Source organism: Chelonia mydas, chromosome 26, assembly GCF_015237465.2.
Source record: "Chelonia mydas isolate rCheMyd1 chromosome 26, rCheMyd1.pri.v2, whole genome shotgun sequence".
Lineage (NCBI taxonomy): Eukaryota > Metazoa > Chordata > Testudines > Cheloniidae > Chelonia > Chelonia mydas.
The window spans coordinates 6,346,689-6,368,868 of record NC_057859.1 but is presented as its reverse complement, the minus strand read 5'-3'; the positions used below and the strand labels follow the sequence as shown (position 1 = coordinate 6,368,868).

Below are 22,180 nucleotides of genomic sequence, written 5' to 3'. Positions count from 1 at the left end.
TTCTTATACGGTAGCATTTCCACCCACTTCAGAGCGATGTAAATTACTGTGGCCCTGATTCCACATTCACTTCCCCTGGTTTCAATATTGTCCTCAGAAAGCTGAGTCAACTGCCCACAGCCACGCTCAGAACATTTGAGTGTAACCAAAAAATACAACCCTAGCATTACTGGCAGCTGTTGTGACTTGGTACTGCTGCATGTTTAGCAACGTTAACCCGGCTGATTGAAATGTTTAGAGCACAATTCCCTCCTCCCCAATCAAAAAATGACAGTTTTCAAAAATGAAAAATTTCAGGAACAACTGTTCATATTTCAAAACTGAAAAAAACAAAAACAAAAAACCCTATTTTCCACAATTTTATAAAAAATTTAAATGATCAATTACTGAAACAAAGAATTTTTTTCCAAGCAGCAGCAAACAAAACATGGGGGGAAAACCCAACATTTATTAAATGCAAATTTTGATGCAAAAGTGTCACAAAATGTTTTTTGGGGGAAAAAAAGGGTCAATTTCCAACCCTGAGAAATGGGAACAACATTGACATTTTTCATGACAACATTTACATATTTTTTGACCAGCTCTAAGCAGCTTCAGCTGAACTGGCCTGTAAGTCAAAACATCTTAAACTTTTCCTGGAAAACAAATACATATAAGCCTGTACAAACTATACAGGTTGAAGGAATGGCTTCCAGCTTTGGGCTTCCATGACATTCCCCGTGGTACAATCTAGACTGATTGACAGCTTTGTCTGCTCAGTTCCCCAATTTGGGGTGCCTTTTATATTACTTTGCTGTGAGAACTACCACTCCTGGCCTGCCCACGCACAGCCTCCAGGAGCATAGCCTCCAGCTATTGTGTACGAATGCTAGAGCCAGGCAGCCAACCACCCATGAATTACACCATAGGCAACACCAGCCAACTCCAAATCTCAGACTTTCCCCCGGAAATGTGTGTCTTGTATTACCCAGCACCCTCCTGGACAATACAAGCTCATACAGAGTCCAATCATTTCATTAATGGAAAATGATCAGCACAGAGTTTCTTATTTCCAAGGAGTTCCCTAAACAAACACACACTGGTTTAGATAAAACAATAAAACAAGTTTGTTAACTACAGAAAGATACTTGTAATCACTTCAACTCTGACTTTTATACCACATTAGGTTTTGTTACAAAAATAAATAAAAGGTAAAATACATCTAATACCTAACTTAACAAGCTAATTGAAGACAAAGGAAAGTTTTTTCTCACTACATGTTTTAGCAGTCTTACTGGCTAGAATCCTTTCAGCCAGGATCTATCCCCTAGTTCACTGTTAATTTCCTTGTCCTTCAGGTGTTGGTAATATCATCAGTAGAGATGAAGGAAAAAATACTTTGGGACCTCTCTTCTTTGATGCTGAGGTTCAGGAGACCGCTAGTCTGTGGAGACGGGGAAATTTAGCTGATACCTGGTGATAGTCCTGAAACCCAGGTGATAATCCATTTGATTTTGTTGACACCGGACCGAGACGTCAGTTTACCTTATGTCTCGGAGGTACGGGTTTGTGGCTGTTTCCCCAGATTTAGGCTATGTCTACACTAGAGACCTTACAGTGGCATAGCTGTACTGATGCAACTATACTGCTGTAAGATCGCTTGTGTTGCTGCTCTTTATGCCGACAGGGGAGAGCTCGCCCATCGACATAATTAAACCACCCCCAACAAGCAGCTGTGCACACTCCCACTTGAGCTTTGGGTGACCAGACAGCAAGTGTGAAAAATTGCGACAGGGGGTGGGGGATAATAGGAGCCTATATAAGAAAAAGACCCAAAAATTGGAGCTGTCCCTATAAAATCGGGACATCTGGTCACCCTACTTATGCTGGTGAAAACTATGTTGCTCAGGGGCTTTGTGTTTTTTTCACACCCATGAGCGACATACATTTAGCTGACATAAGTGGTAGCATAGACATGGCCTTACACTATGTCTGAGTAATATCATACAATAGAATCGTATAACTTTACATACAATGTCGCCACAGATATTTTACCAGGACAATAAAGATCAGCAAATTATGAGTTTTCAAATGATACCTCCCATATACTTTGTAAAAAATCCATTATAGTTTTGTAAAAAGGGGCAATATAGGGATACAGACTGTCACAGCCTCTTCAAATCATTCCTATTTTATGAGTCATCATATGCGTGGCCCTGGACTCATTCTGTTATTCTATTTTAAAATCTAAGCCGAAGACTCCTCTGGAGCTTGATTTTCACAGGTGCCGTGTATCCACAAATTCAGATGACAGTGCTCAACATGGCTGAAAATCAGGTTCTTATTGTCATTTGAGTCTTTGTTTCTTATTCTTTTAAGTATATTTTGCTGATCTTATTATCATCCAAGGCCAGGAATTAATACCAACATCAAACCAACTCTGATGTGTTTGTAAAATGCAGTATATGTGTTTGGCACTCAGTGAAGACATTTATATGATTGTTTATGGAGAACAGGGACATGCCCATATAGCTTTACTAATGCGGCGGAAGGCATGATCCTGCAAACACTTACCTAACTTTACACCATGACTAGTCCCTGTGGCTAAAGTTAAGTTAAGCACACTTGTAAGTGCAAAAAGAAAAGGAGGACTTGTGGCACCTTAGAGACTAACCAATTTATTTGAGCATAAGCTTAAGTAGCTCACGAAAGCTTATGCTCAAATAAATTGGTTAGTCTCTAAGGTGCCACAAGTACTCCTTTTCTTTTTGCGAATACAGACTAACACGGCTGTTACTCTGACACTTGTAAGTGTTGTCTTTTGGGCTCGGCTCCTGCTAAGAAAGACAATCTGATATTGGGGGTGGGGGGTGGGAAGGCAATTTGTTAAGAAGCATAATACCATTTCTTCTCAGTTTACCCTTCATATAATACACCCACACCCCAACCTCCTCAGCAGCTGCCAATCAGAGTTCTAAACAACAGATTAAAGGTAAAGAGGAACAAAATGTCCCCCTCCCCCCACCCTTTAATGCAACACTGAAGATGGGAAACTGGTCATTAGAAAGCAGGAAATTGGTTTCCTCCACAACACTTGCTCAGCCTGGCCGCCTGTGTTTCAATAACATCAGCAATGACGTCTTGAGACTTAATTTGCACTCTTGCAGAGTTAGCAATACGCCAAGTAACTTTAGGCTTGATCGTTCGCTCCCTCAGATTGGTGTAAATCAGGCATCACATGGATTCAGTCATTAAACATGTGTGAGATTAGAATCGGATCCTTTAACTTTTGGTTTCAGAGTAGCAGCCGTGTTAGTCTGTATTCGCAAAAAGAAAAGGAGGACTTGTGGCACCTTAGAGACGAACCAATTTATTTGAGCATAAGCTTTCGTGAGCTACAGCTAAGTGAGGTGCTACAAGTCCTCCTTTTCTTTTTAACTTTTGGAATTTCCTCCGGACTTCACTTGCAACTGAGAACTGTGCCTTTGCATCATGCAAACGATTGCTTTTAAATTATTTGTCCTGTCTTGTTCTTGCCATTGTGTTTTTTTTAAGGCAGTGAACAGAGAACGAGATCAAACTTTTAATCTCTTCAATCTTTTAATTTAATTTTAATTAATTTTAATTAGGATTACTGAAGGGAGTAGTTTTACTGAACGTGGGTAACACTTGGTGATTCCCTGTTCCTGTTATTCCCTCTGGCGCACCTGGCACTGGCCACTGTCTGAAGACAAGACACTGGGCTCCATGGACCTTTGGTCCAACCCAGTAGGACCGTTCTTATGTTCCTGTTTGGGGGACTGGGGCCCTAGGCACTGGCAAAACGTTACCTTCTCCAAATCAGGGGCATTACTCACACGAATAAAGTAACACACATGCATGAGTGTTTGCAGGATCCCTCCTTGCGGTGGAGTTAAGTGACGCCCCACGCCCAGGTGCCTGCAGCTAACGCGGGTTACAGAGAGAGAGAGAGAGGTGGGTGATCTAATCACCAGCTCCAGGTCCGAAGGACTGGATCCTCCCACGCCCGCCCCTCCCTCCGCCTCTGGGCTCCTCCTCTAGATTGCTTGATGCAGCTTTCGCTTACTTGAATAGTGGCTAGCGAGCCGCGCGGAGCGCTCGCTAAGGTGTTCTCCGGGACTAAGCTGAGGATACAGACAGAAAAAACTGAAAGCGAGAGGAGCCCTGGCCGTGGTAGTGGAGTGCTAGGGGTGGTGTCCCCCTTCTCGCCGGCGGGATGAGCCCGGGGCTGGCCAGCATGAGTGGCAGCCTGCTGCTGCTTCTCTGCCTGCTCGCGGTGAGCCACCGATCGGACCCGGGCGCCCCAAGGGAAGGGGGGGGGACTCCGGGGCAGAGCCCCCTTGGCGGGAGGACCTGGAGCGCCCCTTCACCTGGGTGCAGGCTGGGCCGGGGTTGGAGCTCCCTGGGTCTCCCCTCCGCTGCGGAACGTGTCCGGACTTGTGCGCTCCCTTCCTCACGATGGCAGAGCTGGGGGTGGGACTCGCATGGATAAGCAAGCGAGAGGGGCAGGGGGGCTCACCTGGGCACTCTTCAAGCCGTGTTTGTGTGTGTGTAACTGGCGTGGGGGGGGCGAAGGGAGTTGATCACGACAAGCCTGTATGGACAGGTCTGTGCGCGAAAGGCTGCCTGGCTGCGGTAAGCGAAGACTGACCTACCCCGCGGGGAGAAGCCCTTCCACCGGGATAGCCCTGGCAGAGTGCTGGGGGGGGGGGGGGTGGATTTCCGAGCCACGTAGTTACACCCAGATAAGTCTGTCGTGTAGACCTGGCCGAATACCTGGAGAGCGCTGGGGACTGGGTTCGCTTTGCGCTCTGGCTGCGGTACCCAGCCCCAAGAGCCTGCAGGCTTCCCGCACCCCAGGGCCCGGGGGGACTTTCCCTTCTCCTGGATTCTCAGCGCAGGTTCCTTGTGCCGAGGTTTCCTGCTCGGCTTCGTCTGCTGCTGCCAACGCGCCGAGCCCTTGCGAGCTCTGTGTCTTGGGGCGTCTCTTCTAACGATGGGCTGAGAGAGCGCCTGGGGTTAGTAACTTTTCGGGCCCGATCCGGCTGCTCTGACTGAGGAACAAGGGACTTTCTCGTTTTATTTTCTAAACTAATAAGGTTTGAGTTTTGGGGAACGTGTTTCTTGGGCTGTGAACTTCCCACTGTAGTTTGCCCACCCCTGCTTTAGAGCATACACCCAGCCAAACTTTTTTTGGCCCGAGGGCCACATCGGGGTTCTGAAACTGTATGGAGGGCTGGGTAGGGAAGGCTATGCCTCCCCAAACAGCCTGGCCCCTGCCCCCTATCCAGCCCCTTATCCCCTGAGAGGCCCCCCAGGACTCCCATGCCTCTCCAACCCCTCATCCCCTGACTGCCCCGCCACCCTGAACCTCTGCCCCATCCAACTGCTCCCTGTCTCCGACTGCCCCCCCAGGATCCCTTGCCCCTTATCCAACCCCTGCCCCTTACCATGCTGCTCAGAGCACCAGGCCTGGCACCTGCACTGCCTGGCCAGAGGAGTTGAGGCCGCGGGGGAGGGGGGACAGAAGGGGAGGGGCCGGGGGCTAGCCTCCCTGGCCAGGCAGGACAGCCTCCCCGCGGGCCAGATGCAGCCAGTGGACCGTAGTTTTCCCGCCTCTGCTCTAGAGCTTGGAGACTCCTGGAAAAAATGGTAGTTTTGCCATTAGCATCCGTGGGGGCAGGATTTCGCCCGTAATCTGCAGTTCTCTTTGGCTGCGGGAAGTGCAATTGCTTTTTGGATTCTGGCCTGTCCATGCTGTGGTTGAAACTGGGCTAGCCACCGCTGTGTTCAAAGCAGCAGTCTCGTACCTTGTCTCTTTCCATGTTCCTCCCCTCCTTGATTTCTCTTTGTTTTGCTGTTGACAGCCTTGTCATAATCTGTCCTGGCTTCTCCCACTCCCTCATCTGTGCCTCCACCGTCTGCCCTGTATGTCAAACACTTGTATGAACCCATCTCTCAGGTTATAACATCTCCACCGGGAAGGCTATCAGATGTGACTTTTAGAAACAAAAACAAACCCCAAGCAACATACCGAAAGAAACAGTTCGGCAGTGACGAGTCTCACGTACTGATGTGTTAGTTTAGCGTCACCCTTTCCTTCCTCTTGTTACCCCATAATTGCTGAGTCATGTCTGAACTTGACCTGAACTCTAACTTTACTCACGTGACTAGACCCCTGGAGCTCTATCTGGGAACTACATTCACTAGGGCTCCAGGGGTTCAAGTCTCTGCAAATCAGGGCCTTCACCTGTAAGGACTTTGGGCAGAGTGCATGGCTTCATTTGTTTCTGGGAAGCACTTAAAATGCTTTTGGGTACTTAAAAATAACTGAAGACTGTAATCTCTCTGGGGCAAGGGTCATGAAGTGTTAGGTCAGTTTAGAAGTGTTTTATAAAATGCAATATAGACTGAGTATTGTTTCCTTCACTGGTGTGGACATCAAAGCTTTTTTCAGGATGTTGTAAGCCTGGTGTAGATTCTCGGCTGGCTACTTTGCTCCAAAACTTGGTTTTATTGGCAGGAGAGGAAAACGAGGGGGGGCGGGTGTGAGGCACACTTAGGCTAGGTCTACACTAAAACTTCAAAGCGCTGCCCATGGAGCGCTCCCGTGGCAGTGCTTTGAAGCGAGTGTGGTCCTGCGTGAGCTCTCTCCCAGTGCTCCTGATAGTCCACTTCCACGAGGGGAATAGCTCTGAGCGCTGGGGGCCTGTCCACACTAGCGCTTCAAAGGGCTCAAACTTGCTGCGCTCAGCGGGGCAATTTCTCACACCCCTGAGCCAGCAAGTTAGAGCACTATAAAATGTAAGTGTAGCCAAGCACCTAGAACTGTGCTGGCCGCAAACTATGATGATCTAAGGGCTGAAAACCGATCTATTCTATCTCATATTGCACATGGGGTAATGTGGCTCTGGGTTATGTTTAAAATATGGCTAGTTTCCTTCTATGCCGTCAAAAAATACTGACGTCCGATGTGGCCGTCCAAACTTACGTTGAAACCGTTTTGTTTCAGTCCTTGTTCGAGTTGGGCCATGGGAGGCGCTTGCTATATTAAACTACTTGGACTAATGACAGGTTTCAGAGTAGCAGCCGTGTTAGTCTGTATTCGCAAAAAGAAAAGGAGGACTTGTGGCACCTTAGAGACTAACCAATTTATTTGAGCACAAGCTTTCGTGAGCTACAGCTCACTTCATCGGATGCACCTTTACTTGTACTAATGTCACTTTCATTCTCCTGAACTGTGTTAGGGGCTATTGGAGGTTGCTGTTGGTGAAATTCATTCCTGTGTGGCCAGCCGGCACCATTTAAGTGGTGCCCAGGCCTTGCTGTAGCTCTGTGCATGGCAGGGGGCCGGGGGGCGCGGTGTGTGTGTGTGAATTTCTCGCTTATAAGGGACTCGTACTGCACTAAATAGCAGTCTGCATGATGGACTATAACTGCCCAGGCCTGTCTTCTGGTGGGAGAATTATGTTCTCTTCTCCAGGCTTGCCTCTTAAAAATATCTCTCATCTGGAAGAAGTAGCCTCTGCAGACAGCTATGTATTAATATTACTAGGGTGAGTAATTTTAAGAACATCAATCTCATCACTGGTGACTGATTTACGTTTCCTGTTTTCACCTCAAAAAGCCTTCCCTGGCTGTATGGCACGAGCCTCGTGTGTTTTAGCTTTGAGCTCAGTAGAGGACTCTTGCTGGCAAACCTGTGCCTTCGGTGGCCCAATAGGGGCCTGAGTTTACTGCCTGGATGAAGGCCGTGTTCGAGGAAATGCTGTACAGTCCTCAAAGGCTAAGCCAGCTTTGCTGAAGGCTGAGAAAGGATCCCATTGACTTCAGTGAAATGGGAATTAGGCTCCTGGAAAGGGATGTGATAGGTTATCTCAGCGGATGAGGGATATAGCCACGTGACCTTCACCCCACCAATGTGTCTTAACCCTGAGCTGGAGGGACCAGTTCAGTCAGTCCTTGGTGTCTCTGCTGGGTGGGAAGGGGTTAGGGAAGAAGGAAGGTCTTATGGTTAAAACACAGGGTTGAGACAAGGTTATATTCCAGATTCTGCCGCAGATGAACTATGGATAGGTCTATAGACTCAGCTCTGAGCCTCTTCCAAGTCCGATTGTGTGTGGGGACGGGTCAGCAAACACTCAGGACCCAGATCCTAGAACCTATCTTGGGGGTCTGGGGCTGATCCCAAGTCCCACTGTGATTTGGGTCCAAGCCCTATCATTTTGCAGTGTGGACACAACTCAAGCCACGGACCCAAGTCAGAGGGTCAGCGTGGTGCAGTGGGGGGTCATTAGTAGGGCTGTCAGACCTGGATCTAGCAATTGTAAGCCCAGGTTTATAATGCAGTGCAGATGTCGGCCATAGACTGAGAAAGACCGAGTCCATGAGCTCGGGTTCGACAGACTACAGTTTACAATGCAATATAGATATACCTTATGCGATCTTGGGCAAGTCTCCATCGTTTGTGTCCGATTCCAAGCTTCTAAACGGGATATGTCCCAACCATAGGGGGCTGAGGCTTTATGTAAAACGTGCCCTCTGAAGATCACTCGGGGCTTCTCAGTTTAAATTTTTATCCTTTTGAAGGGAATAGCCAGGAGCTGTCTTGGGGTGACTGATGTAAGGTGCTGCCATTCGGTGTCTGCTGATAACGTTCTCTCATGTTAAGAACGTTCTGGTGAGCTTCTATTCGCTCCCTTGCTTGGTGAGTTTCAAGTCTTGTGTTTATTGAGACCTGCCTAAGCTACAGATGAAGCTGTTTTTGTTAGAGTTGGAGTTGATAGTGGCTAATTGCAGGTTAGACAGGGTTTATTACTGAGAGGTGAAAGCAAACTTCATTACCTGTGGGTAATTTGAGTGGATATGTGGATTGTTGGTCAAGTTGTAAATGCCCTGTGTTCAATTTGATGGCACTTCTGTGTTTGTCTATATGTCTCTCTCACAATCACTCTGGAACATGGCATCTGATCAATTCTAAAATTTCCAGGAATGTTTTCGGTCTCAAGGGCCAGAATCCTATTAATGGGGAGGGGGAGTGGGGGATACCTTGAGCCCTTGCCATCTGAGTAGTGCAGCTATAACTTGAAGCACCTCTGCAATTGTCTAGATCCGCAGTTCTCAAGCTGTGGGTCGGGACCCCATTTTAATGGGGTTGCAAAGGCTGGCTTAGACTTGCTGAGAGACTGGGGCTGAAGCCTGAGGACTTCAGTCCTGGGCAGCAGGGCTCAGGTTACAGGCCCCCTGTCTAGGGCTGAAGCCCTTGGGCTTTGGTCCCCCTGCCCTGGGCAGTGGCGTTTGGGTGGGCTCGGGCTTCAGTCCCCGCTTCTGGGGTCATGTAGTAATTTTTGTTGTCAGAAGGGGATCGCGGTGCAATGAAGTTTGAGAATCCTCTGGTCTAGATCAAATGGCCCCATTAACACCTTCCCGCGTAATACCCCTGCTCCTCCTTCCAACGGAGTCATTCAGGGTGTCAGTAGGTTACAATCTCCCACACAAATAAGGTATGGGGATGTGGCCCCAGCAGAGGGGGAGAACTGGGACCCTTGTATGGGGCTATATAGAACCTGTGGCAGGGGGGAAAACTGGGGAACCATGGTGTGGGGGTGCACTGAGCCCTTAGCATAGGGAAAAGTGGTGCATGTACGTGTGTGGGGAATGGCATACGCACAGAGCATCTGCCATGGGTGGGAGCACATAAAAATCCCTGGCGAGGGGAGTTGCGGAGTGGGTGGCATGCAGGGAGCTTGTGGGAGGAATGGAAGAGTGCAGGCAGCTCCTGGTGGGTGCAGTAACTCAGCTGATACACGCTGGTGCGCGCACCCCTAGTTACATCCACATACCAGCGGGTGAGGGGGTTTGTAACCTCCCTAGCTGTATAGAGACACTGCCCCTCACCCGCTCCTCGCTAGCAGGCAGCCCTGTGGGAGGCTCTGGCTCTTACTCTCCAGAGGCTGGGAGTTCTGTCGGGTGGCATGTGATGGTAGGGTGAACAAATTTGTTTTTTAGGGGTTGGCGCTCTTGTCATGCGTGTCCTCGCTGCGTGAGCCTCAAAGTTCTGGCGGCTCAGGAAGTTCTGGCGTACTTCCCTCCCAATATCTCACCCCCAGTTTCAGGGCCATGCGGTACCCCTACCTCCTGCCCTAACCTGTGTTGAGTTGTAGCAGCCACCTCTCATTGCAGAAGTGCGTGATGCAATCCTGGATCGGGGGAGGGGGGTGTTCCTGAAGCACCTTGGGATCTGTGGGGTTGATGAATGCAGCTAAAATGTCAGTGCATTGCCGCAGATGGCTGTGATGCGATGCCTTGAGTTGATGGGATTGTACTGGAGTAATCGAGGATAAGGAATGTCCTCTATTGCAGGGCTCTGGAGTTTCCTCTACCTCAAGCTTTCACCCAATCGTACAGTTAACCAGGGGATGGCTGTGGCTCTGGGATAATGGAGGGGAAACCAGGGGTGAATTTCACTCTGTCCATCCAGCAAAAGATCTGTGCGCTTTAAGAAAACATGAGAGAGTCTCCCCTGGCTGCTGATGTGTACTTGAAAGTGCAGCCCTGATGCTGCAAAGAACAAACAGAAGAGTTTGCGCTTGCTATGGAATGGGGGCTGGCCTGAAGAATGTTTACGGATCTGAGTCATCCTAGGTTCAGGGAGCACCATTGCGTGAAACCAGCTGCAGCCAGTTTCCTAGCTCACACCCTCCCCAGTAAAAGTGCGTTGAGGGGGTTGGGGGCAGTTTACACAGCTCGGATCTGTGCAGTTATTTAATGTCAAGTGCATTTTAATTGTTTCAAACCTTGTTTCCTGCAGAGATTTTTTTTTTTTAAAGCTGCTTCTGGCTCCCTCAGGGAACTTTTTCCTTTCTGCTTTTAAAAAACAACAACCTGTGTTCTTTCCAACTGGCCTAGAAAGATTGGGATGAGTGAGGAAGGACTAGCCCAGGTGGTGCCAGAGCCTGGGGTGGGAGGAAAAAATGGTCTCTTTTTCAGTTAGAAAGAGAGGAAGGGAGTGGAAGCTTAGTTTGGTGGAGGGATGATGAAGGCCTGTGGAATGCAGAAAGTGTTACTGGATTGTCTCCACTGTTCCCTGCATAAATTTAGTGCGGGGTGTGGAGGAGGTGGCGGTATCTGAGCTGTGCCTCCAGCAGAAGAATCTAAGGAGATCTTTTTTCCCCCCAGCTCATCCTGTTTGGGAATGACCACATCCTTCACCCCGTACTTGCTTCTGCAGTCGCACCAGGCTGATTTGTAGGGGGTAGAGACTCTAAATCGTAGACTATCGGGATTGGAAGGGACCTCAGGAGGTCATCTAGTCCAACCCCCTGCTCAAAGCAGGGCCAATCCCCAATTTTTGCTCCAGATCCCAAACAGCCTTCTTAAGGATTGAACTCACAACCCTGGGTTTAGCAGGCCAATGCTCAAACCACTGAGCTATCCCTTGCACTCCTGACATCCCATTGTCTGTTTCTCCGTCTCTTGTCCCTTCCCTTTCTCTCTCCCTCCCTCCCTGGTAAGGAGCGTGTATGGGGTGGCAGGGGAGTTTAAGGAAGGTTGCAATCTGATACTTTTGTCCCGGTGTGAATAAAAGCGGGAACTAGTGGGGAGGGGCAGACGGGGAGGGGGGGGCAGGCAAGTGGCAGAGACCAGAAGTTTGTTATGGAAACAGGTAAAAGGGCCACGCAGAGGAGACCCCCTGGAAAAAAGCTTTTCTTGTGGAGTGTCCTGAGAGAAGACGAGTCCCCGTAACTTCTGGGAGCCTCTTGGATTCCTGTCTTGCCACAGCAAGGGAGCTTTCCCCAGATTTGTTGGGCCATCTGGCTTGTGCTGGAAGTTGGGGAAAGCCATATTCTATTGCTGAAGGTCATAAGTCAGGCACAGAATAACTTCTGTGCCTCAGTTTCCCCACATGTACATGTGGGGGTAGACAACAGTGCCTGCCTCTGTAAAGATGCTCTGGTGAAAGGTGCAACAATGTTGTTGTCCTGCAGAGGGGCTGGCTGCACTGTAGCGTGGGGCTGGTATTTTGGTCCAAGATAAATCCAGGGTGTGTCCACACTAACTCCAATCTGACCTCTAGAAGTTGAGGTCTGATGCAACATCCTCTAGTCATTACTCATTCATAGGAGCAGATAAAAACAGGCCATGGACTTCCTGATCTTCGAGACCAGATTAAGGGGAATAACACAAGGTTACCTCATGTTCAAGGCTGTTCATTGACAGCTCTGGCCTCCTCACAAACCATGAGGTTGAAGCTTGAGTCACTCTGAGCCCGCTTGTGGCATAGCTGGCAAACTTTTAGCATCTGGGGGGAGAGGGGGTGGCGATGCTGTTTTTGCATGTGCTCCCCTTCCTCCTCCAGCACCTCAATCCCACCACAATTGACCGTTTGTTCACAAGCACCAGACACAGGTGGGAGAGAACCGTTACAGGGAAATGTTGGTAATCCTGCACCCTTCTGTAGGCCCTTACATCTGGGGATCCCAGTAAACCTTTATTAACCTCTCCAGGGGGTTGAGGGCCTCTCTTCTTCCCTGAAGAAACCTGAGCATAGAGAGGGGGAAATGAAGTGCCCAAGACCGCTCAGTGGCAGAGCTGGGACTATAACCCAGGAGTCCTTACTCCCAGTCCTTTGTCCACATCTTTTTTTTTTTCTTCCCCTTTGAGTATCTCCAGTCTCGACCACCGTGCAGCTCTTTCCTGCCGCACGCGCCCCCCCTCCCCCAGGCCATGCTTCCCAGCATTCCAGTCTTCAGCCAGATGCTGTGGCTTCAGCAAATCAGCCACCCAAACTCAACTGACCCTCTGTCTTTAAATCTACTTTTATAGCACGGAGCCAAGTCAGCAAGTGTCTCGCTGGCCCAGGATCCAGAGGGGCCCCAGTTGATCCCCATAGCTTTGAGTCGCAGCACGGAGGACTCTGAGTTCTACAAACACGAAGATCATCTTTGCAGAAAGTGCCCGGCAGGTATGATGCTCCCAGAGCTGCCTTGTCTGCTCCCCTCTCTTCTGCCCACCTGCCTGCACTGTCGCTGCTCTGGGGATAACTAGGAAACTCTGCCGTCCTGCAGCTGCCTGCTGTGTCCTGGGCCTTTGCTATCCAGCCCTGCTCTGTCCCCATCCTGGGGATATAAGGAGGGACTTTGCTCTCCAGCTCTTCCCCGCTCCTTCACCGTCCTGTAGGGGGCATCGCATTCTCCGCCCACTGCCCCGTCCTAGGTGTACATGGGGGGTGTGAGTTTCCATTGCAATTATGCTGCCTGCTCCGGCTGTGCTTGGTGCATGCGCCACTGGGTCTCTGTGTCCATGTCCATCCCTCCCACCTCCCCAGGATACCAGAGCAGTGGGGTTACCAGTCGTCTCCGAGTAGGTAGCAATCTCTGTCTTATTGCTTCACTGGTGCTCACTCGCCTGCAGTGGCAACATAGGAATTGCTAGACTGGCTCACACCAGCGTCCCTCTAGTACAGAATCCTGTCTCTGACCATGGTTGGCTCCGGATGCTGCACAAGGTGTAAGATGCCCATGTCTGTTCTAGAGTGGCTGCCCCTTTGCCCCCCCACCCCCACTCTGTGGTTTGCTCCAGGAATGCCTTTTGGGTCCCAGACCTCTAACCATCACCTCTCCATGAGCAGGGATCCACGCCCCTCTCCCTCCTGACTAGGGGCTTAGACTTGCAGGCCCCTTGCTCTTACCCTGATGAATGTCCAGACCCTGCGGCCTTGGTTTCTCTCCAAGGGCTATGAGTGGTAGTTGTTATAATGACCGAGTAGCTCTTCTGGAGTACGTTTACTTAATGATAAAAAGGCTCTCTGAGAACATATAAAACAATAAAAGCATCTAAATGCTTTCCCAGTAATACCCTCCCTGATCAGTCTTATGGAGACCCTGGCAGTTCCACCCCTTCCACAGTGCAAAAGGTCCTGTCTATCTGAGTCAAAATGAAGGTCCCTCTGTCAGTTCAAACTGGCTCCTTATTTCCCAAACTCCTGCTTTGTCTCCCAGCCTCCTGTGAAAAGGTCACTGCCCTTTCCCCCAGGGGGTTTGGGTGGGTGGGTGGGTGGTCATGTGTAGGATTAGAAGGATTAGTGGGTTTTTTGGTTTGTTTGTTTGTTTTTTGGTTTTTTTAAACAGGTAAATGTTTTCACCTTATACCCCCAAACACAAAATCCCATTGATTGAAAATCACAGATACACAAAAGTAAGAAAAATGCTGTTTGGGAACGTAGCGTTTGGATTTCAGGATGTTTACGTTGTATATTTTGACACAGGGTGTTGGCCGTTTTGTTTAGCAGTTATAAATATTTAACGTTTTGAATCTCAACATCTGTCACTAAAGGATTATTGCCTGACCACCCATAACTTCCCAAAGCTGTACAAATTGAAATAAACACTGATATTGGTCAAAATTGTAATTAGGCTAGCAGAATAGGTTTGAGTGGAGGTGGGAAGAGGGTCCTATAGAAGACACAGCCCCTAATATTGGGACAGTCCTGATAAAAGCAGGACATCAGGTCACACTAGCCTCCTCATAGGGCTGGCTAGTTGCATAATCCGCTCTGAGATTTTGCATTAATTCCCCACCCTTTCCCTGTTGTTCGAGAGTCTGTAGGCCCCCCAACCCAGCAAGCCAGATGTGCATATCTAGAACCTCTATTGACATTGAGGGCTAGTCCAAGGGCCCACATAGTCTGGGTCACCTCAACACAGCAATTTTTTTTATTTATTTTTTTTGAAATGTTACCTGCTTTTGGGAGCTGGCTCTGACATACGGATAAGTCAGAACATTAAATACAATGGTCTCAGGACACTCCTATGGTCGTCATCTCATTACACCCCTGCAGGTGGTAGACTTACTCTCCTGCTGGTCTTCAGGAGTTATAGATTGGCTTAAACCCTGAAGCAGGAGATGGAATATCACTTCCAACATCATTGTAATCCCAGGTTATCCTAATTATTTATTAGGATATCCATGTAGATTCCTTTTTGAACCTTGCCAAGTTCTTGGCCTTAACTTCCTGTGTCGGAGAGTTCCGCAGTCTAATTACCCATTGTGTGGGAAATGTTTCCTGTTATCAGTTCTGAGTTTGCTACCTTTTGATTTCAGTGAATGCAGGTCTAGCCCTTTATTCGTGGAAATGCCACCTGTGTACTCTTATTCCTGTATCTGTCTCTCCTCACATATCTCCTCCTCCTTCCCTGCAGGTTTCCATGTTGAAGAGCACTGTGTTACCTCAAACACTAGCGGGAAGTGCTCTCGGTGTAAAGAAGGAGCTGAGTTCACAGAGTACCCCAATGCGCTTTCCAAGTGCCTGACTTGTCGTGTCTGCAGAAAAGGTACTGAGGAGAAATAGATGCTGAGGTCCTCCGCTCCTCCAGGGGGCAGTTTTTCACTGTACTCAGTTCACCATGCGAACGATGGAGGGATTGTAAACTCTGTGGGCCAGGGACAGGCGGCTGGTTCTGTTCGTACAGCGCCTAGCACAATAACCTGCTGGCCAATGACTGGGGCTGTTTGCTGCCACCACATTACAAATAAGTGGCTTACTCTGTGGTAAACGGAGTACTTGTGGCACCTTAGAGACTGGTGCCACAAGTACTCCTTTTCTTTTTGCAAATACAGACTAACACGGCTGTTACTCTGAAATCTGTGGTAAACGAGTTTCATAGAATCACAGAATATCAGGGTTGGAAGGGACCTCAGGAGGTCATCTAGTCCAACCCCCTGCTCAAAGCAGGACCAATCCCCAGCTAAATCATCCCAGCCAGGGCTTTGTCAAGCCTGACCTTAAAAACTTCTAAGGAAGGAGATTGCATCACCTCCCTATGGTGGAAACGCATTCCAGTGTTTCACCACCCTCCTAGTGAAAAAGTTTTTCCTAATATCCAACCTAAATCTCCCCCACTGCAACTTGAGACCATTACTCCTTGTCCTGTCATCTGCTACCACTGAGAATAGTCTAGATCCATCCTCTTTGGAACCACCTTTCAGGTAGTTGAAAGCAGCTATCAAATCCCCCCTCATTCTTCTCTTCCGCAGACTAAACAATCCCAGTTCCCTCAGCCTCTCATAAGTCATGTGTTCCAGTCCCCTAATCATTTTTGTTGCCCTCCGCTGGACTCTTTCCAATTTTTCCACATCCTTCTTGCAGCGTGGGGCCCCAAACTGGACACGGTACTCCAGATGAGGCCTCACCAATGTCGAATAGAGGGGAACGATCCCGTCCCTCGATCTGCTGGCAATGCCCCTACTTATACATTCCAAAATGCCCTTGGCCTTTTTGGCAACAAGGGCACACTGTTGACTCATGTCCAGCTTCTCGTCCACTGTAACCCCAAGGTCCTTTTCTGCAGAACTTCTGCCGAGCCATTCGGTCCCTAGTCTGTAGCGGTGCATTGGATTCTTCCGTCCTAAGTGCAGGACCCTGCACTTGTCCTTGTTGAACCTCAACAAGAGTTTGGCCGAGAGCATCTTGTATTAGAGGGGCTAAAAGTTACTGAGTGATGGGCAGATGCACAGCACCTCCTGCTGGTCTATTATAGCAGGATTAGTGCTCGGCTTTTGGACAACAGAGCAGGCATAAGCAGGTGCAGCACCATTGACTCCATTGTACCTGCATATGCCAGGGCTGGATTTATCCCATTATCTCTATAAAATATAACAAACTGGGCAATTGTCAAGGCTTGAATTGAAGACTTTGAGCTCTGCAGCACAGACCTTTGCTACTTGAATTAGTGTAGTACTAACTGTTATTGGGCAGCAGTTATAGGCTATCTTCCATATGGACCAGCCGCTGTGGGTGGAGATGCAATGTATGCTTTACGAGGAGGCTGGAAGGATTAGACTTTTATTGGTAAATGTCAAGTTCACATGTGTACACCCTGACACACATTTCCATTGATAATGACTGAAATTTACAGATGGGCAAAGTAAGCAAAATGCTGCTTGAGAATTTACTAGAGTTTGGCTTAAGGATATTTACTTTTTTATATTTTGACATGGGATGTTGACAGTTTTTTTTAGCAGTTACAGAATCTCACTGTCATTTAATTGCCTGACCTTCCTCCCCAGTGATTTCCCACGGCTATAATAATTCAAATAGAAAATGCTTAAAACTCAACCTCGATATCTGTCAAATTTTATATTTGGCGGGGGGAGAGGGAGGACAAGGAAACCTGAATTTTGCCTACCTTATTTACAAGTGTGAGAACGGCTGTCCGCTCTTGGGTGTATGGATGCAATCAACCAGCGCCTCCTACAGGAGTGGCGGAGGGAGGAGACTTTGGCAAAGAATTCTGGGTAAATTGCTATGCTAAGGAAATGTGACGCAGGATCTTGTGTGTAGAGCAGGCAGGATCTCTAGCCCCAGCGAGAAGGATCTGAGCTCCTCAGTTGAAACAGAGGTAACAGCCTTACCTCGTCAGACCCATTCGTGCGAGAAAAGCCCTTCTTGCTCATTACACGGATGTTGGATGCTCTGTGGGCTTGGGTGAGGTGGTGCTCTAACCGAGTTCTTTCCTGTGCTCTCCAGATGAGGTGCAGCTGAGTCAGTGCAACAGCAGCAAGAACACACAGTGTACTTGCAAGAATGGTACCTTCTGCTCTCCAGACCATCCCTGTGAAATATGTCAGAGGTGCAGACTCAGGTCAGAGCTGCTGGTGTGCTGCGTTGGGGAGGAAGCGGGGGAAATACCTGACCCTGGCTGTGGGAGGTGGGTGAGTCATCCGCGCTGAAGCAGAAGCATCTGATGACCCGGCTCTGTAGGCTTGCCCTTAACTCTGTTGTGGGGAATTCTGTGACTTCCCCTGCCCCTGGTTGGCCGGCCTCCCTCGTTCTGATCCATTCTTGTCTTTTCCCCAGGTGTCCTGAAGGAGAAGTGCAGGTCAGTTCCTGCATGCCGCAAAGTGACATCCAGTGTGCGCATCCCACAGGCCCCCCTCCTGCGGCAGGTAAGGGCAGAGGGTTCTCGGAGTGGCTCTTGAGGGGAGATGCCTGCAGAAGCAGTGGGAGTTCATGTTTAACTTGGTGCTGTACTTGAAGGAGAAAGGTGGGCGTTCAGACTCCCTGGGCCTGCTTCTTTTCACTCAGTGCTGTGAATAAGAAGCGACTTCACTGGAATTGCTGGCTGAGAGGAGAATCTGGCTGTTTTTCGTGAGTGCTTTCTCAGGCCCCGTTTCTTCTCATTCAGGTGGCATTGCAGGCTGGACAGCAGTTGGGATTGTAGCACCACTCCTCATATTAATGATCCTGCTTGCAGTCTTGCTGTGGTGTTTTTACAGCCGCAACTCGTCTTCTGGAGGTAAGAGATGCTCACAGGGCGGGGGTCGTATGACACAGGGAAGGTTGTACATTGAATCCTGGCAGTGAAAAGTGACTCGCTGCAAAGTTTTTTAAGAACACACCTGTGTTTTGGGGGGCCTGTATCTTGGGACCCACAAACTCTGCCCCTTCCCCTCTGCTGGTATGTCAGCCTTCAGATCTATCTGATGGTGCGTGTGGATCTTAGAGCACTTTGGGGGAAGAACTATCAGCTTTGAACAGAGGTTTTTTTCAACCTTAATTGTGGCGTAGCCAGGCCCTAGCCTGGCCCTTTGTTCTCAACCTGCCAGCTGCTTGGGGTCTAATCAGCACACAGCTGTGGCCGGCATGACCTCCTCGGGGGTGTGTGTGTGAGAGAGATTGTGTGGATGCGGCCCACCTAACACACAGAGAGCTGCGGCCCACAGTGGTAAATAGGTTGAGAACCACTGCCCCTAGTGTAATGGGAAGGATGGCTTAGCCAGTTGTGGGTCTTGTGGTTGGGTTGTAGCAGCTAAACAGAACTCAAATGGCTTGACTGTGGGGCAGGAATGACTCTGCTCAGGCTTGGCTGCATGCCACCTCCTTCTGCACAAGGAGCCTGTGCAAGGGAAAGACAGAGTCAGGGGGCAGGGGTGAAAGCTGCTAATCGGCTCCTGTTTCTTTTCCAGGTGATCCTAGAAAGAAATCAGCCAGCTTCAAGGTGAGGGTGAGTCTGATTTTTACACACACACATTCATTCATTCATACTCTGTCACTCACTACCTACTGGGCTTTCAAAGATCTGCCTGTAACCAGAAAGCATGAGCCTCGTAGGTTTCCATGGGATCTGCATAGGTCCAAGTAAGGAAGCTGCTACCACAGGGCTTCCAAGAGCACAGGGTGGGTGGCGGCTCCTTTTCCTTCACTGTCGGAAAGGGAGGGGCGTTGGGCCAGAAGCTCTCCTAGCTAGGGGGTGGGGACTGTGGAAATGCAAGGACTCAAGCAGTTGTGTGACTCAAGGCAATCTCTGGCCAGGGAGGGTTTTTTTCTCTCCCCCCTTCCCCCACTTTCAACTTGGCCTCTGTGAGGTAGCTGATCCCTTGTCTGCATGATCCCCTTCCCCTTCTTCCCTGGAACTCGCCATCGCAGGCACAAACGCAGCGGGCTGTTGACTTCGCAAGCCTCTCATTGTGAGGGGGGGTGTTTGCCCTATAGCACTCTTGTTCTTGTGTCGTGAGTGGAGATATAGCAATGAGAAAATTAGGGGTTAGATTAGCTGGGGAGGGAGCCGGGAGGGGAGTGCGAGGTCTGGGGTATGGATCTGAACTCCTGCCAGTTGGTCGTCTGAGAATTTGGCTGCACCCAGGTTGGAAAGCAGGCCTCTTCAAGCTGTAAATCTGTCATGGATGGACAGCCTGGTTTAGTATCAGAGGGGAGTTTAGATTCTACCTGCCCTAGCAGAAATGCAGGGTGGGTTGGGACCCCACTTCTGGATTAGAGATTCTCAGGTGGGCCAATATTTCATAGTTAGGCTCTGGGACCACATTCCAACCCTCCACCAAACTTGGGTGCTCAGAATCCAGATCTGGGGGTGGAGGGGTTGGATCCATCTCTAACTTATGGTAGCTTCTGAAATCTGCTTCTTCTGAAGTAACCCTTCAATAGGCCTCTCTACAGTCCTGATCCTTTGGAATTTTATACCTCCAGACCTGGCACTGCTGGTTTTAGTGTTTTTTTTTTTTTTTTTTTTCTTTTTAGTTTTCCTTAACGAAGGCTCACATCCTATCACCACTGCGGAACTGCGCTCGAGGGAGGCTGGGAACTCAGGACAACATACGGAATCAGCAGTTAGATCAGGAATCCCAGCATGGGTTGCTGGCTGTGTCAGGCCGCAAAGAAGCTGTAAGGAAGGATAGCCAATGTGAGGCTACGGCTCTGTCTGCAGCAGCCAGTGCCCCCAAGCAGGAGGTAACTTACTGATGTGCCCTTACTGCATGTACTAGATCCTAAGACTTAATCGGGTAGATCTCCGTCCCTTTTTAACGTCTGACCTGGTGCAAGTTCCTCTTAGAAACGTACCCTTTAAGGTCAGACCATTAGGATCGTCTAGTCCAACCTCCTGCTCGACGCAGGCCACAGAATCTCACCCACCCACTCCTGTAACAAACCCCTAGCCTATGTCTGAGCTACTGAAGTCCTCAAATTTGATTAAAAGACTTCAAGGTGCAGAGAATCCTCCAGCAAGTGACCTGTGCCCCATGCTGCAGAGGAAGGCAGAAAACACCCAGGGCCTCTTCCAATCTGCCCTGGAGGAAAATTCCTTCCCGACCCCCAAATATGGCGATCAGCTAAACCCTGAGCACGTGGGCAAGACTCACCAGCCAGATACCCAGGAAAGAATTCTCCGTAGTAACTCAGATCCCACCCCAGCTAACGTCCCATCACAGGCCATTGGGCCTATTTACCACTAGCAGTCAAAGATCATTTAGCACTAGTAGTCAATTGCCAAAATTAGGCTATTCTATCATACCATCCCCTCCATCTTCTAACCAAGCAGCTTCTTGAGAGCTGAAGATGACAAGTTCGGTCTTTGCCACTGTGGGGACTAGGTGCCTGTGGCCACAGTGCCCTAGCATGAGTCTACTGATAAAGTGATTTCAGTCTCCAAGCCCCCATCCCTTCCCTGTGGGACTGGCCGATCTAGTGCTCCTGGCCAGGGAAGGGAGTAATGAGGGTTAGCATTGCAGGATCTCCCAGCCAGGCCTGGTCTCTTGTGGCATGTGGAAGAACTGCAGGGTCTGCTTCCTACAGCACTTAACAATATCCTAGGCTGAGCAGAAGCCTTATAACCCTGGGGTGCTGAGCACTCTGCACAGATACCCTGGGTCATGAGCAGGGTCATGGCTTTTTTCCTCCTCTTGTGGAGTGGTAGGGCTGTTCCCCATACCCCAGGTTAGGGGTCCCAGCATATCACTGCTAAGCAGGTTCAGATGATCCTTGTACAGTAGTTTCAGCTGAAGGGTCTTGCACGAAAGGCAGACTACTCGGCATAAAATCCCCTGCATGACTCTGCATCAGCCAGGGGAGAAGAGGAAAGTCCCCTTTTTGCCGGTGCTTACTGGTAGCTGGAAACACCAGCGTGCACTGCATTGCAGGTTGCTGGGGGCTTTGATCTGAGAATCCAGCCCAGTAACCATGGGATGGAGGAGATCCTGGAAATCAAGAGCAGCTCTGCCCAGAGGCTCAGACAGTTGCGCTCTGACCATAGGGATCCCATAGGGATCTTTCCATGTGTCAACCTGTTGCCTAGGGTAATGGAGATGTGTTGTCGTCTTTCCATGTGTTGCAGAGAAACCCAGCATCTCAAATGGCGAGCGGGAGGAGGAAACTGGTTCCAGGGAGAGGAAAGGATCCAATAGAGAGTAAGTGTTCTAGGGCTTTGGGCCTCCATGGGATGTGTTGTAGCCCCAGTGGGTGCTTTCTGAGTGCCACTGCACTCCCCCTCCCCAGTAGCTGAAAACAGGGCTGGTCAAAATACTTTGGTGCTAAAGTTTTTTTCTCACTTAATTTTTTTTAGCTGAAATCTAAACAAACTATCATTTTGGGTTTTGGTTTGATTTCTCCCCCTTCTTTGCATAAAACAGGGAGGGGAGGAAAGAATAGAAATGGGAACTTGCAAATTTTTTGGTCAGAAAAACTTAGGAGACGAGTCTTCTATTAACTTTCCCTTCATGTGAGAGGCCATTTCTTGAAGAGGTGGCTGACACAACCTCCCTTAGCTCTGGATAAAAGTCACCTCGCCCTGGCAGACAAAGGATCCCTGGAGGAGAAAGGGAACCTTAGTGGGGATCATCCTTTCCCTGTGTGTTCGTGATTGTCCTATAGCTCAGGGATAACTGTCTG

At 49.3% G+C, this 22,180-nt stretch overlaps 1 protein-coding gene across 6 annotated transcripts in view; it reads left to right on the top strand.

Moving 5' to 3' along the window:
• Positions 1-3,882: 3,882 nt before the first annotated feature.
• Positions 3,883-22,180, top strand: part of LOC102943585 (tumor necrosis factor receptor superfamily member 10A) — a 31,107-nt gene continuing 12,809 nt past the window's right edge. For 2 of the 6 annotated variants that reach the window (XM_037886572.2, XM_037886570.2), the window contains exons 1-9: positions 4,061-4,276; positions 12,826-12,964; positions 15,201-15,332; positions 17,528-17,642; positions 17,858-17,946; positions 18,186-18,296; positions 18,967-19,004; positions 20,036-20,245; positions 21,618-21,699. In XM_037886572.2, the coding sequence (XP_037742500.1) occupies positions 4,217-4,276; positions 12,826-12,964; positions 15,201-15,332; positions 17,528-17,642; positions 17,858-17,946; positions 18,186-18,296; positions 18,967-19,004; positions 20,036-20,245; positions 21,618-21,699 (976 nt within the window). In that variant the 5' untranslated portion in view covers positions 4,061-4,216. Of the gene's footprint in view, positions 4,277-12,825; positions 12,965-15,200; positions 15,333-17,527; positions 17,643-17,857; positions 17,947-18,185; positions 18,297-18,966; positions 19,005-20,035; positions 20,246-21,617; positions 21,700-22,180 lie in introns of all 6 variants that reach the window. The other 4 variants (XM_007068329.4, XM_027830481.3, XM_027830482.3 and 1 more) reach the window with 4 other exon arrangements.